Below are 16,405 nucleotides of genomic sequence, written 5' to 3' on the forward strand. Positions count from 1 at the left end.
TGGTTAAATAAAACGTCTATTACTAAATAATTTGCATATTACAAGATCAAAGCTTAAAGCTTTAAAGCAGAGGGGTGCCTTATATACTTACACAAACTGCTCCCTTTGGAATATTTTTCCACCCCAAAATAAGAAAATGTTTTCAACCAAATTACATGAGAGATAAAGGTTCTCCACAAAAATTTGAGACTCTGAAATTCAAAGTCCTAATGACTTACCTCTACAACTTTTACTTTACCCTTCTCTTTGAAGCAAAGTTTCATTAAATGAATTACATTGACAGAAGAGCAAGGTTTCCTTTCTAGCTTCTTGGCCAAGTCATCTTCCAGTGAGTTCTGTGAATGGTGGTATTTGCCCTCCAGCCAGATCAAATTCTGTGTCCTCTTTGAATGATGGAGGCATGGCTGGCCACACAAAAGCAGGCCTTTCAGTGGGCAGTGCTGGTGGATCTGCTTCCCTTGTAAGAACCTTAAGGACAGTTCTCGTGGATGGCCTCAGATGGGGGTTCGGGTGGCAGCAAGATAACCCCAAAACCAGAACACATGCCATATCATCCTCATCAATGTCTCCATCCAATCTGGAGTCAACAGCATTAAGGATCCTTCCTCTGCTGTAAAGATCCCACAGCCAATACACTATGCTGTTGTTGTAGTTGTTCTGCTCGTTTTGATTACTAGGCCTTCTTCCACAGACAACTTCTAGCACAAGAACACCAAATGCATAAACATCTGTTTCGACAGTAGCCCTGCCGGTAAGAAATGTTTCTGGAGCCATATAGCCTGGTGTTCCTGCAATCTCTTTGGTGGAGTGGTGAGTTAAACCACTTTGTTGGATGGTACGAGCCAGTCCGAAGTCTCCCAGCCTGGCTATGAAATCTGAGTCTAACATGATGTTGCTGGCTTTTATGTCTCGATGAAGCACTCTCTTTTCGCATCCATTGTGAAGATAATCGAGTGCTTGAGCTACCCCAAGTATTATGCTGTGCCTTCTTTCCCAGCTCAGTGTTGGTTCCTCTTTCTCCATCCCTAACGTGTCATCCCTGAATACGAATCTGTCTAGGCTTCCATTTGGCATGAACTCATAGACGATAAGAAGCTCATGTCTTTCATAGCACCATCCAATTAATTTGACCAGATTTTTGTGACGAAGTCTGCCGATTGTGGTGACTTCTGCTATGAATTCTTGCTTCCCTTGACGTGAATCCTTTGAGACTCTCTTGACTGCTACCTCTTTGTTTCCCAAGAGGCCCTTATAGACTGTTCCAAAGCCACCTTTTCCGAGCTTGTTCTTGGGATTAAATCTGCCTGTTGCTCTTTGAAGTTCTTTGAGTTTGAATTTTTTGGGGGCCATGGAATTTGTTTGAATCTCTTCGTCTATCTGCAGATGTGCGTCCTCCTTTTCACCTTGTCTTGTCCAGAACAAGTAAGCAGAAACTCCAGTTACCAAGACAAATACTGCAGGGACCGTAATCCAAACCCACAGCAGGTTTGAATTTTCATCTATATGTGAAGAGTGGAAATCCCATGACCGTATGCAGTTTAGCTGAGTGCTATTGCTTGTGGAAGCTGAGAATCCCACATAGACCTTCTGTGAAAGATACTCAGAGAGATCAAGAGTGCGAGACAAAACTGGAATATTCTTCATTTCCTCCCTAGTTTCATTGGTCTGGGAAACAAAGATGGCGATGTTCTGGCTGTCATAGCGAATTGTCACTGTGTAATTCGTTTGGCTTGAAAGATTAACACCATAGCTAAGTAAAGGAACTTGTTGAATTGAGTAAACGCTGTTTACATCCAAGCCCACATGGTTGTCATCTACATCTTCCAAGTAGCTCTTTCTTGTGTCGAATTCTACTGCCACTATGTTAGCCTGAGCAGATCCATTTGAACTTGCATTTACAATTCCAAGCCATTCTCCTTGGCTCTTCTCTGGAAGAGTGGGACTTCCGGTTACGATAAAGGCCAAGCCTTCACCACCTGGATCGGTTTGGGGAGTGATGTTAAGTACAAAGGTAGAATTGAACAATGCTCTGCTGCGAGCACCGCCTTTGCCTTTTCCCCACAGCTTGAATGGCTTTTTATATAAAAACCTTCCAGATTGATTCACGATGGAAGCCGGGTTACTAAGATCAGGAGTGATCTGGATTGCACTATAATATATGCGTGAATATTCGGATTTAATGAAATCCTTTTCATCTATGTTGTCTCGAAATGTTGGATAGCTGAAACTCAAGCCTTCTGCTGGAGTAAGAGCACCACACAAGAGGGCTAATAGGAGTGCAGACCTTTGTAGTGAAGAAAGTTGCATGCTACTCATGAAGATTATATGAGTATATATACAGAGTTTAGTTTGTTGCCTTTTGTTTTTGGCAATATAGGATACAGAGTTTGAAACACAGAGAAATTGAAGGAAGAAGTTGAGCTTTCAAGGTTCAAGGAGAGCACATTCTTTTGCAAGATATTTAAGCTAATTGAGGTCAGACTAACGGCTTGTATTAGGAGGAAACTTCTTTGTCAGTTTTCTCTACTTTGCTGTACATACCATGGACTTAGAATTATATTTTTATACATATATTCAACATCAAGGTGATTGCTTGTGGGTTTGTATTGTACTACTTATTCTATGTTACATCAAGGTTATCTGATACAGAGTTTGAGAGACCGAGAAATCGAGGAACAAGTCGAGCTTCAAGGTTCAATGAGGAGGGCAGATTCGTTTGCAATATTTAAGCTAAATTGAAGGTCAGACTAATGACTTGCATTAGGAGGAAACTTCTTGATAAATTTCCTCTACTTCTCTACTTGAATGTTTTAAAGGCATGTGAGATCAACATACCATGAACTTGGAAGTATATTCATTATTTATAAGCGGTAGATAACGCAACCAAACACAAAATGAAGCTTTCAGTCTCGCAAAGCATCTGGCCCCCCCCCCGGAAACGGTCAGCGAACTGAGGTCAGGCAGTGCATAAACTCTCATATATATTCTAACACTAAAGTCAATAGAAAAATAGTTATTGAATTGGTTTGTTTCCTAATGATATCTACAAGGAAAGTTCATGTGAGCATCAAAGTAACCTCATCCGCAAGAAAAAGATAATGAAAAAAATACAAGGAGAAAAACATGTTCTGTCTCAAGCAGAAGTCTAATTTTGGCTGTATTAGCCGAATTTAAAAGAGAAAAGTGAAGTCTTCTAGATGAAAGTTCATGTACCTATACCAGACAGAAAATCCTCTGCTTATATATATGTTCAATTCAATTTGGAATTGTGTCTTGCCATGGAAGTTAAGAGGTCTCCAGAAAGGAAATTCCTAAGAAGCTTGAGGTTGATTAATTCCCATATAAAATTTAGTTACCGTGTTATGACCTCTTCAGCTGTGATGTGGTACGATAATCACTAGCAGCTGAGGCCAGGCTTTGAATAAGTGAAATTTTCCATGGAGGTATGTACCGAAAAATAAGATAAAAAAATTGCTTCAACGGAAGAAATCAACGCCACGAGAAAAAGAAAAATTAAAACTATTAGTAGTGGAACCACTCAATATATATTGTATTTTTACTTTGTCAGTTTCCAATACATTCTTCAACAGTAGTTTAACACATGAAATACACAGATGGAAGTTGCACTCTCTACAAGTGAAGCGGGTTTTTGTAAGATCAAAAGCACCACAACCACGACATTGTTTGGTCTGGATCTGTGTTCAAGAAGAGGGGGTGTTCACGAGCCTCGTGTGTAAGAGAGTCGGAAAGAGTACTACATTAATGTCAAGGTAGAAGCCGCTAAAACAATAGGACAAGCCCAACTACATGTCCAGCAAGCATCATACTCAAACAAGCTATTTAAAGGAGCTCTTGTGAAGAGTGTGAGCTGGTGTAGGTGAAGTAGATGAACTCTCTTCGTAGGTAATTGGGCACAGGTTCTTACACTGATCTTGCTACAGGTGGCCTGCAGATAACTTTGGGAGTTTCATTCAGATTAAGTTCATCAAGCACTATACTTCAAAAATTTCATATCTTTCACACTTTAAAAAATTTCACATAAAAAAAACCTTGAGGAGAATTGGAATTGGAGCTTCAATTGGGAGTATAAGAATTCTCAAATTATTTGATTTTCAAATTCAAGGTAGTAACGATTTACCTCGAATACGACTATTGATTAGTCTTACTTAAAGTAATATTATTATCACAGCTTTAAACAAAACTACTGAATGATTGATTATTCTGGTGTTAGTTGTTACCTGTATTGAGAGTGAGCCAACAACATGACCAGACACCAATTTCCATAGCTGAGCTTGAGAAACTTCAGAAACATCTTCATGGGCAGTAATCTAACAAAAAAGGGAAAAAAATAACAAGTAAAACTAAACATCAATAAATTCATTTACAAATAAAGCCTAATATGAAATACAACAATGCTGAAATAAATGTCCACCACCTTTCGCTAGATTTTCTCAATGTTGAGTTGGAATGTTTGCTATGTTGAAAGCCTTTGTATCAATATCAGGCATTATTGCAGCAATTTAGGTAATTATTTATATATATATATTATTTTTATATTTGGTCTTTGATGTTAAGTTTTAACCTAGTTTCTGTTGCACCAAGCTATTACACACTGATGTTTCAAAGAACTGAAAACAATACATGTTTATATTAACTAGACTAAAGTGGGTTCCATCACCAAAACATAAACTACAGCTGGAAACTTACCAATAGAATTACTTGGAGAAACGGTTATCCACATCAAGATGGTCCTTGGACAACTTAGGGCATTCCATAACTTCCAAAGTCACCGGAGCTTGCAATTTTATCCCAATGCGCGTCAACTCTGGCAGTTCCAACAGATACAACGTCCTCAACTTTTTCAATGTAGATCCAGATGGTGAATCACTTTCAAACAAAGTTGTCAATCTCTCACAAAATTGAACATGGAAAATTTCGAGGTTTTCTAGCAGCTGGGATGAGGGAAAGGCACTCACAATCATTGGACAGCAATCTAGATACAAATGTTTAAGGTTCTTAAAGCACTCCAGATCCTCTTTCCCATTGTATAGACTGCTCAACTTTGGAAGGTTTGAAATCCAAAGAATCTCTAAACTGCTCCCCAGTCTGACATCTGCCTCTTCTCCACGAAGAATGCTCTTAATTTCACTGCATCTCTCAATCCAACAGCCTTTCATTACCTTCACATTATCAGCACCTATTTCAGATAGGCAACTTATACGGTCATTATCAACCAAGGATATATAATCGGCATGCTGCAGGACACTTTCAAAACCTTTAGGAAGACTATATGATCCATGGATTTCCAAAGACCGATCGTGCTCTTTAGGAAAATGCCTGGTGTAGGAGTACAGATCTCTGAAGAAAAGTTCATCTTTGCAGCCGTTGATATCTCCATCTTCGCCTTGCTTCTCGATCACAGAGAAATGAAATCTTTTGAACTTTGTTTCCCACAACTGTGGATTTTCATCCAAAAACTGAAAAATTGTAGAACCACTTACAGATATGGAAGGCTTGTCACCACCAATATCAGCACACTCAAAGATGCCACCTTTGTCACAGTTCACCTCTTGTGGTATACGCTTTATCTTTCCCAAGTCAATATCATGCATACTCTTCAAGTCTGGCAGATCAAGGTGCTTTAAATCAGTCAACTCAGATATCTCATAGGGAAATTTTTCTATTCTGGTTCCTGACAGATTAAGAACCTCCAGACGACCAAGAGAACTCAGATTCTGCAACTCTTTTATCCCCGAACAATCTTTTAGCAAGAGCTGGCAGAGGTTGCTAAAACTTTTTAGAGGTGGCAGACTCCCAATTGATGTTCCAGAAAGATCAAGAATCTCAAGCGAAGTTATTGCTTCCAGATTTGGCACAGTTTCTAAGGATGAACAACCTTTTAGGGAGAGCTGTCTGAGGTTTGTAAGTCTGGACATGGAGGGTAGCTTTGTAAGTGGGGCTCCAGATAGGTCAAGAATTCTGAGGTGAACCATCTGCTCCAGGAATTCAGCTTTAATGCCATTTAAATTAATGGCACCACATAGGTTGAGTTCCTCAAGTTTTAACAGATGGTCAAGAGGAGGAAGGTCTTTTAAGTTTTGGCAATTTCTGAGTACGAGGTGAAGGAGGTTGCTGGCTTTGGGAACAGATGGAAGGAACTCAATCCTAGTGTCTGATAGGTTGAGTGTCTGAATATGAGACATGTTCTCAAAGGATTTATCTTGTATTTCTTTCAAATCCCTGCAACCTGAAGCATCAAGAATCTCTAATTTGTCAAAGGCTTTGAGGTCTGGCAAACCAACCAATGCCACACAACCAGAAAGATTAAGCTCCTGGAGTCTTTTAAGGCCTGCCATCTCTGGCAATTTTTCTAAGCATGAACAATCCATTAGCAAGAGTTGGCGAAGGTTAACTAGGTTGGACAAGGACGGCAGTGCTTTTACTTTGACTTTCGAAAAGTTGAGAACTCGAAGGAACCTCATATCTTCCAAGGATTTATCTTCAATTTCAGCCAAATTGCTAGAACCCGAAAGGTTAAGTAGTTCAAGCTTTTTCATTGCTTTTATGACTGGCAGTTTCACAAGCTTAGAACAATCTCTTAAGTGGAGATCAGAAAGGTTGCTTGTGCTTGAAGGTATACTACTAATTTGAGTGCTGGATAAATCAAGGACATTAAGTCCATCTAATGGTTCGTCCTGCATTTCTTTCAAACCTGTAGCACCTGAAAGATCAAGAATCTGAAGCCGAGGTAGAGTGTTCAAAGTGGGCAATCTTGTTAAGTGTGCACAGCCAACTAAAAGGAGCCGAGTGAGCTCACCAAGATTGTGAAGAAAAGGTAAGTGATTAATTTGGGAATTGGAAAGATCAATTGTTTGAAGTTTCACAAGTGGGTCGAAGGTTTTGTCTCGGAATTTTCGGAAAGAGAGAGCACCAGATAGATCAAGCACCTTGAGGTTCTTAAAAGATTTTAAGCTTGGAAGTGTTTCTAATTGAGCACATCCTCTAAGGATAAGCCACCGTAGTTCACTTTTATTGAAGAGAGAACTAGGTAGTGATCTGACCTTGGATTCAGAAAGGTTAAGGCTTCGAAGGTGAGGCATGTTTGCAAAAAGATCATCAGGAATAACCTTCAAGCAAGTAGCACCAGATATTTCAAGAACATTTAAGTTTTCGAGTTTTCCGATATGATCAATTTTCTCCAAGAGATCAGAACATCTAAGCACAAGAATAGAAAGACTCTTTATGCTAGTCAAGGATAAAGGCAGGGATTTAAACCTGGGATTAAATATAGTAAAAACCTGGAGCTTCTGCATGGGCTGAAAGTATCTTCCAGGGACTTCTCTGCCAAGGGAACGTCCATCCATCAGAAGTGTCAAGACTTTCTCCCTGCTTTTAGGACTGCATGGTGATTTTATCATACCATCCGCATGTGTGAGCCTCCCAAGACCTTCCCACTTGTCATCTTCAAACACATTAGCCAATCCGAGGTTTGCAGTCCCATTAAATTCTCGACGGCGTTGATCAGTGATACTCGAAACCATTCCTCCCATGATAACCATATTATCCTCTTGCTTTCTTAGCATGCCACGATCTATAAGCTTCATCAGCTCATCATGTCCTTTTTCATAGGCTTTCTCAATATGATCAATGCATCCAACATATCCTTCCATTATCCAATGAGTGATCAACTCATTGTAATGCACACCAACATGTTTGCTGAAAAGTTGCACGCTATGCCAAAAACAGTTTATTGTAACATCGCTTAGCAACGTGTCATACCAGAAGCGAAATAGCATATTGATTGCAACTTCTGCATCATTAGCTGCTGCTTCGAGAACACTGTCCAAGGACCAAACCCCAGAATCAATATACCCAATGTAATTCAATGCTTCGGCTATTGCGATGATTTCATTACGCATGGACTTTCTCCTCTCCACAATAAAATTTGACAGCATTTCAAAGCTTGGAGAGTCAGAAATTTCTTTCTTGACTTTTTCTTTCAATAAGATCTTAGACTCTTCTGTAGACAATTGATCTACATATATGTTCCTTGTATTACTGGTCCGAATCTCTTCGTTCCTCCCCTCTGCTGTAAGTTTGTCATCACTTCCAACTCTAGTGATTAAGACCTTTAAAGAACTGAGGTCATTTGGATTCAGCAGTTTCTTCAGTTCTGTCATAATCTCTTCTGCATCCCGCTCATGAGGAACATCATCCAGAATTAGTAGAAAAGGTTTCTCGTTTGTACGTGCTGCAGATATCACATCTTGAAGCTTCTTGGATATTTTCAGCTTCAAATTTTCCAAGATCTCCTTCTCCTCCTCCTCAACATCATCATCTTCGCATTCCTCGTGAATAGAGAATAGAGACATCTGCCTGGCAAGGTTCTCATGAAGAGACTTGCTGTCATATTTGTTATTCAGATATAGCCATAGACTGTCATGGAAGTTTTTCTTCATGCTTATCTCTTTTGCCGTCCATGTTTTCCCTACTCCACGCTTCCCATCAAGAACGACTGTTGTGACATCATTATTCTTCAGCAACCCCAATATCATTTCTATCCGTTCCTTTGTGCCTAAAGCCATTGCTGACTCCCAAAAAAATAAAAAAGATCAACATATACATGAAACTTCCATAAGAATAAAATAAAATAGTAGATTTTTCAGCAAATGGGAAAAAAAAAAAAGTAATTGGAACTATCACCAAATTAAACTAAATCCATTCAAATCTTCACATGCGCTACTTGACTTTGGGGCAATGTAATTGGAACTATCACCAAATTCTTCAGTTGCAAACGCGTATACTTCCTTAAAAAATTAAAAGAAACTCAGTTGTTCCTCACCGGTGAGTAGCTAAAACTGGCAAGGTGCCAGTTATGCTCTTTTTTTTTTTTTTTTAAGCGCCTGGATTGAAATTAATCATTTGCTAGCCTAGTTGTTTAAATCCTTGGTGTTGCTAAAGAACTAGATTTAGTAGCTTAAAACCAATGAAAGAGGGTATCTTCCATTGTATAGCTCAGAACCATTGGTGTGCAATTGTTAACCAAAAAAAACAAAAAAGAAACAAAAGTGGTGAAAAATATTTAATTATTTATCTTTTAATTGCTTGGTTTAGGAATGCCAAAATTACAACAAAACTGGCCCATTCGGATGAAAATTCAAGCTTCCGTAAAATGCATTATATGGTTCAGACTTCAGAGCCCGAAAGGCACTCAAAGAAATGGCTTTAAAAATTATCTAAACTTTTCGAGAACAACAATTACAAAATGACGAACTAAGATTAGAAGAAACAAAGACAATGTTGGGGAGAATTGAAGTCTGGGAACAGCAATATTTATAGCAACAACCCATACTAACACAAGAACAGAATTTTTTTAAAAAAATTACAGAAATGAATTTAAAGCAAGCTTCTGCAAGTTTCAAACAATCAGAATATATTCAGTTCATGACATGGTGTTTTGAACACCAAATTAACACCTAAAGTTAAACCAAAGAAAATGAATAAAGCAGAAAATGAAGATAATCAAATCCAAAATAGATAGAGAGCAAACCTGATGAGTGGTTTGGTGCAGAAGAGCAATGAGAGTTTGCTTTACAACTGGGAGAGTCAAGTCAACTGTGTAATCTCTTCACCACAAGGTCCACAACTTACTAATCATAGCAGCCTCTCTTATAGCAAGCAAACCAATCACTTTGGAGAACCTGGTGGGCCAGTCAAAGCATCATAAAAGTTAAGAAAAGGAAAAGTGGAAGAATCCAATTTTTCTTTCTTTTTTTTCTTTTTCTTTATTGAAGTTCACTCTCTCAAAAAGTATCAAATAAATCCAACTCGATCATCCTTGTAATTCTCTTCCAAATATCGATGGAGCTCTTAAGTTCGAATCCGTCATTTTTAATTAATTAATAAAAATAGAATTTTTTTGAAGGTATATAGAGTATGAATTTGGAATTTGGATCCAATTAACTTCCACTATCTTTTATTTCTTTAAAAAAAACAAAAAGAGGAAAAAAAAAGAAAGAAAAAAGATATATAAGAATGGCTTCATAATATTTCAAGGTATCATAGACTGATAAAAAAAAAAAGGGAAGGTTGTTGCTTTAATAAAGCACTTTTGCCCTTTGTTTGGTGCGTTGATTGCTTGAGGAGTTGTTGTATATTCTTTGCTCTACATTCAGGGTAGCTGCAGAATCAATAGAAGCTTCTCATCATCACTAAAGAGATTCGCTGCAAAAAAGTGTTGTCTGATTGTGGTTCCATGTTTATTAATATTAGGCTTAATTGTTGAATTGCCCCTGAACCTCAGTTGTACTCTCACTTTGCTCCTAAAACTCAATTTGTGTCGCTTTACCCATTGGAACTCCATGTCTCACTTTGCCAGGCATAGTTGCCTGAGTTTCAGGGGCAAAATGAAACTAGAATTGTGCTTCAAGGGCAAATTCAATAATTAAGTCTTAATATTAATGTTCATACCAATGTTTTCAAAGGCGAGGCGTATAGGCGAGGCGTTTTTAGTAGCGCTATGCGAGGTGTAAGCCTTGAAGCATTGAGGCGTAAGCCTTTTGAACATTAAGTTATTTTAATAAGAAAAATTTATGAATAATATAATACGATTAAATTGTACAACTAATTGTCATTCAAAACATAATAATCTATCCCAATACATAATAATCAATCCCAAAACATAAAATATTTATTCAACATCAAAACAAAAACATAATTCACTCATCCCACTCCTCAACACTAATATCATTCAAACTAGCATCACTATCATATTGATCAACTGTATCAATATGAAAAGGATATTTCCCACTATCAAATGTTGAAGGATCTTTATCTATCTCATCATCTTCATCCATAAGCATCGCTCTTATGGACTTGCTTTTGACTTTCCTCTTACTTGAGGTTTCACCATCTTTTCTCTTTTTTGAAGCTAACGAGGAAAGAAGAACATCATCATCAAGAATAAGATCATCATCAATAATAGGATCCTGAGTTCTAGAATGGACAATAGGCTCTTGAGTTCTAGAATGGACAATAGGCTCTTGAGTCCTAACATGAATATTCCCTCGCTCTTGAGTCCTAGGATCACCAATAGGCTCCACAGAAATAGGCACTCGAGTATGTAGATCAGTTTCATAAGGTTCAGTGGGCATATTTCTGATGACATCAACATCATATAATTCTTGAGAATTAAGCCAAGTAAGATCAGTTGGTAGAATTGGTTCTTCAACCTCAGCTATCCATTCATCATCGGACTCAATTTCATTCACCAATATTGGATCAATCTTTGACCTCCTTCTAATACTTCTCTCTCTTAGTGCCGTATTATACTTCACATATACTAGAGCATTGAGCTTTTGATGTTCAAGTCTGTTTCTTTTCTTTGTATGAATCTAAAATGAATATAAACATACAAAATTAGATTTAGAAGCATCAAAATTTGAACAATAAATTAATAGAAGAACTTTACCTGCTCAAATGTGCTCCAATTCCTCTCACACCCAGATGCACTACAAGTAAGGTAAGGACCCGAATAGCAAACTTCGTCACTCAGGTGTGTCCCTTCCAAAACGCTTCCACCAATTTGCTATAAAAAAAAAAAACCAAAACAAATCCATCTAATTAAGTTTAACATTTATTTCAAGTGTTCATTATACTCGAATGAAAATGAAAAAGTAAAAATTATAACCTGGAGTTCGTAGTTTCCTTGAATTCACAGCAAGACGACTTCCAAACTCTCCTTTTGCCTCATCATACAAGTCCAACTGGATATCAGCAACCATACGATCCTCAAAAGACAACATCCTAGTCATGCAATCTTCCAATCCCTTCCTCACTTCATCAGCAGCCATACGATCCTCAAAAGTACAAAAGCTACACTTTCACTCAAAAAGACTTGCGTTTTTTTTTTTTTTTTTATAAAAGGTAAGTACAAAAAAAAGGTAAGTACAAAAACTGAAACTGGTTTTAATTTTTTCAGCATACTCCAAGTGAAACGACGTCGTTTCACTCAAAGATTTTTTTTAAAACTCTGCCATCAAAACGACGTCGTTTCATTATGCTTTAAAAAAAAAAAAAGGGTCATCTTCCTCCTCGCGCCGTCTTCCTCGCAGAGCAGTTTCAGATTTCCAGATTCTGAAATTTCTTCCAGTTCAGAAGTTTCCGAATCTGATACGCCTCGCTCCGCCTAGCCACGCCTTCCAACGCCTCTCACGCCTTCCCAGCGCTAAACGTGCAACTCGCGAAACGGCCGACCGCCTCGGGCGTTTTCCTCCCGCCTCGCTTCGACGCGTGCTCCGACGAGCGCGAAGGCATGCCTTTGAAAACACTGGTCCATACCTGAAAGGTTTTGAATATTCTCAATGATTTTCATTCAACAATCATGTGATAATTATTTACAGTGCTTTGCTTGGTGTCTATACAAAGGATTTCCTATTTTAGGTAAGAATAAAGTCCTTGAGAGATAAGGAATATATACAACGAATGTAGGAAATAAATACAAACAAATAGAAAACTAAACCTTTAAGGATCTCGTCTCATTGCACCCCCGCAAGCTGACGGGTTGGGGGAGCACAGGCAGATTGGACTGAAGTAAGGAAAACCGAGCAGGAGATAGACCCTTAGTGAAGATATCAACAATTTGATCAACCGTAGAATAATAAGCAACAACCAATTCATTGCGCAACCATCTTTTCACAAACAAAATGATAATAAACCTCAACATGACGAGTGTGAGAGTGAAACACCAGATTTTAAGCAAGAGAGAGAGAGCACTAATATTGTCACACCAAAGCTTAGGACAATGAACTGGAAGATGAAGATCAAGAAACAAAGCCCGTAACCAAGACAGAGTGGCGGCAGTATGGGCAAGCTGACGGTACTCCGGCTCAGTACTGTAGCAGGAGACACCGCGTTGCCTTTTAGAGCTCCAAGAAATTAAGTTGGCACCCAAATAAATGCAATAGCCACTAGTGAAGCGACGATCGTAGGGATCCCCACATAATCGGCATCATAATAAGCAATGAGATGCAGAGTGCTTGGTGAATAGAGTAACCCATGAGTAAGCGTGCCATTGTGATAACAAGGAATGCACTTAACAACAAGCCAATGAACAGTAGTGGGTTGATGCAAAAACTGACAAACTTGATTATCGAAGGCAATATCCAGGCGAGTAAGGGTTAAGTACTGAAGAGCACCAACAATACTACGGTACTCAGTGAGACCAGAGAGAGGATCGCCATCAGAGATGCTAAGATGACGTCCATTGACAACCGGTGTAGGCATGGGTTTGGCTTCGTGTTTTGTTTATTTTTTATACATGATTTGTCATGTCATTCACCCAATATTTTGTGTTAGTTCTTGACATTTTATAGCCTTTTACTTCTTTTTTTGTTTTTTTTTGTTGTTGTTGTGTTTTTAATAGATTTCACCTTGATTAAAATGAAAGTGAGATAAAAATGCATTATTGGATATAAATTCTGTTTTTACTCATTTTCGTTGGTTAACTTTTTGGCTGTGGATCACCATGCTCTGTTGCTCGGATGAGGTGAAGTTCTTCATGAAACTTGTTCCAATGGGTATAACATATTTGAATTTAAGCTCCATTGAACAAGTATAGCCTATCCAACCGATCCAACATTTATCCTAACCCTGGAATTGTGGTTTGGACTACATTTACCTCAATTGGATACCATCCTCCATTTTCTACTTGTTACCACACCACTTGGTAACAATGTTTCACTTAGATAAGCTGGAATCTCTCTCAATATATTGAAAGTCAAAGAAATGATGAAAGTAAAGACAAGTGAAGAGAAGAGCCAAAGAACTTTGGGTGAAAGGTGAAGCATCCTATGAAGTAATGAGTAGGAAGAGAGAAAGAACAAAAGGTATCTAAGGGGCAGCACCCAAGCAAGAAAAGAATCCTTCACCATATACTTTGCAAATTTCAGATTTTTTTAGAGAAGGAGGAGAGCAAGGAACAACCAAGGAGAGGGGAGAATGGCAGAACAATTAGAGAGAACCTTGGGGAGCCTTGAGGTAAGGATCCAAGAGGTTGAAGATGCAATTCTCTTTCTCCTCATTGTTTTTAGTTTCTTTCATTTTACTTCTTTCTTGTATTTTCTTAGTCTCAATGTAACTTCTTATTTTTCTAGGGCTTTGGTTGAAGCCCTAAATATGATTACACTTTTGTTTTGATGCTTTGACTTTGTGGATTTTTAGATGTTCTCTATGTGTTTGCTTGTGTAAGATACATAAGAATACAATTTCTAATTAGCAACAAATGATTGAATCCTTTCTAAGCAAGTATCAAGTGAATTGGCTTCTTGACAACAATTGATGAATTCCTCTTCACTAAAATAATCTATCATTGATGTATATTTTTCTTTGGTTGATCACCCTTGAAAGCATGCTTCTTGAGATTGTTGAGATTATATGTACTTTCATGTTTTCCTAAGAAACTAATGGATGAAGTAAGAATCATCCATGTGAATTGGTTTCTTGAACGCCTAATGTAAACACCATGCTATTATGGTTTTTGTGATGTTCATATTCTCTTCAAACTTAATGAGTTTTTCATATGGTTAACTCGAAGTACTAAGTACACCTAGATTGACAAGATTCAACACCTGTCAAGTGCCGGGTACACTTGACCAAATTGCCCTATAAACTAAAACTCAAATTTTTTTTTTAAGGTTTAACTTCTGCCAAAAATTTGATAAAGTCTTCCTTGTAAATTGCTCGTTTCTCAAAATTTACACATGTACAAAATGCAATTCATATATCCACAAGCGTTCAACATGCACAATGTTAGAACACACACAATCAAACAGTAAATCTGTGTGGCCTCAGGCCTTACAGAAGTCCTAGGGCAATATCAGAGCCTACTAATTAATTTAATTTACAAAAATAGTGTGTTTACAGTAGAATATCTTACATAAAGGAAGTGGATGAGTGGTGGGTGATGAATTCTAGATGGTGGTGCTCCGGTACTCGATTATTGCCTGGGGGAGCAAAACATTAAAAGCGTGAGTGGACAAAAGAAAGTTTTGCAAAATATAATATCAACATACTAACCCCATTGTTAAAACCATTTGAAAATTCATTTAATCCATGTTCTATATTCGTACAAAAATCAGGCATGCATATTTATATCCATATAACCGTTCATACATTCCAACAATTCATCAAAACTATTTGAAAGCATTGAAAAATAATAATTCCTTTCCATCTAGGTATACCCATCATAAATCCGTCAATTCCATGATTTTCTATTTATTTCCCACATTATACCGTCAATTTCAAGTGCCACATAAGCGACACCTCCTCGCAGAACTCAGAAACACAAAGTTAACTCGAGCCGCATTCCTCGCAGAACTCAGGAGACACTTGGTCAACCTGAGTCGCATTCCTCACTCCTCATGGTTCGGCTATCCCTTGGACCCGTGGGGCAACTGTCAAACGCGCACTAACTCAACCGAAGGCAACTAGGATGTTTGTGGACATCATTATATCCAAAGGCAACATTTTGGATACCTATGGTGGTTTAAAAACCTTTCATGGAAAATTATAACATTATTTCTCATTAAATCCTTAAATCCTGTTACCATTTCCTTTTCTACTTTCCAAGCCATTCACATTTAATCATAAACAAAATTTTATAAAAGCATTTGAATTCAAACTGTATGCTTGGAAAGCAAAAACCTTAAATAATTCATTCATGATCAATTAATTAAAATTTTACTGCATAAAATTCATTTATAAAACAAACGTCCACTCACTGTGCATCTGAGCTTGCTTGACTCTTCAAGGTCTTTCCAGCGGGTTTGATGGAGCCCGAGTACCTATTTAAGTGATTAAAATATTTAATTAATAAAATAACTAAACTACAAATTATTTAGTCAAAACCCTGACCCCTGACCCCCGGCCTTAAAGTGCGTGTGCGTAACTTAAGAAAGTTCCTAGGCCCATTTTCAACGGTTCAGATAGTTGGAATGGTATGAGAAGACTTGAAATTAAATATACAATTAAATTCTTATATTGGTCAACACGACCCCCCGTGGGGTCCACAACCTCCAATTAATAATCTGAAAGTTCCTATAGGTTCAACAAAGTTCACTAAACACATCCTGCAAGTTTGGTTTGGATTGAGTTGTCGGATTGCTAGCGATTGCACGATCGGACGGTCACCGTTTATATAATCTTCGAATCATTGATTCGGAGTATCCGAGACTCCGATTCTCAATCTGTGAGTTCCTACACGATCCTAGAGGTTCTTAGATCAACATATTTGGAAATGAAGTCGATCCAACGGTCCAAACCTATCAAACTCGGATATCGCCTAATATGTAAAAAATCGTTCCACTGTCAAACGATAACCAAATTTGAATATGAGCATACGTTCATG

General features: G+C 37.9%; 3 protein-coding genes across 4 annotated transcripts; all 3 read right to left on the bottom strand.

The window, feature by feature from the left end:
* Nucleotides 1-2,413, bottom strand: LOC18769146 (probable L-type lectin-domain containing receptor kinase S.5). The gene has a single exon (XM_007203445.2). The coding sequence runs from the start codon at nt 2,314-2,316 to the stop codon at nt 319-321; it is 1,998 nt and encodes a 665-aa protein (XP_007203507.2). The 5' UTR covers nt 2,317-2,413; the 3' UTR covers nt 1-318.
* Nucleotides 3,501-9,638, bottom strand: LOC18770540 (putative disease resistance protein At4g19050). 2 transcript variants are annotated; one of them, XM_020568519.1, is made up of 4 exons: nt 9,551-9,638; nt 4,708-8,587; nt 4,239-4,328; nt 3,501-3,946 (listed from the first exon to the last, which is right to left on the bottom strand). In XM_020568519.1, the coding sequence occupies exon 2, from the start codon at nt 8,583-8,585 to the stop codon at nt 4,716-4,718; it is 3,870 nt and encodes a 1,289-aa protein (XP_020424108.1). In that variant the 5' UTR covers nt 8,586-8,587; nt 9,551-9,638; the 3' UTR covers nt 3,501-3,946; nt 4,239-4,328; nt 4,708-4,715. The 2 variants fall into 2 exon arrangements, with proteins under 2 accessions (XP_020424108.1, XP_020424109.1); XM_020568520.1 differs by having other exon boundaries at nt 3,505-3,956.
* LOC18770250 lies at nt 10,598-11,515 on the bottom strand. Its single transcript, XM_020569092.1, has 2 exons — nt 11,471-11,515; nt 10,598-11,393 (listed from the first exon to the last, which is right to left on the bottom strand). Exon 2 carries the CDS (start codon nt 11,151-11,153, stop codon nt 10,719-10,721), a length of 435 nt encoding a protein of 144 aa, XP_020424681.1. The 5' UTR covers nt 11,154-11,393; nt 11,471-11,515; the 3' UTR covers nt 10,598-10,718.

The sequence above is a fragment of the Prunus persica genome, chromosome G7 (assembly GCF_000346465.2).
Source record: "Prunus persica cultivar Lovell chromosome G7, Prunus_persica_NCBIv2, whole genome shotgun sequence".
Taxonomy (NCBI): Eukaryota; Viridiplantae; Streptophyta; class Magnoliopsida; order Rosales; family Rosaceae; genus Prunus; species Prunus persica.

Bases quoted from the DNA above. Each gene is read 5' to 3' on its own strand.
- LOC18769146 (XM_007203445.2), bottom strand. From the start codon at position 2,316: ATGAGTAGCATGCAACTTTCTTCACTACAAAGGTCTGCACTCCTATTA.
- LOC18770250 (XM_020569092.1), bottom strand. From the start codon at position 11,153: ATGCCCACTGAACCTTATGAAACTGATCTACATACTCGAGTGCCTATT.
- LOC18770540 (XM_020568519.1), bottom strand. From the start codon at position 8,585: ATGGCTTTAGGCACAAAGGAACGGATAGAAATGATATTGGGGTTGCTG.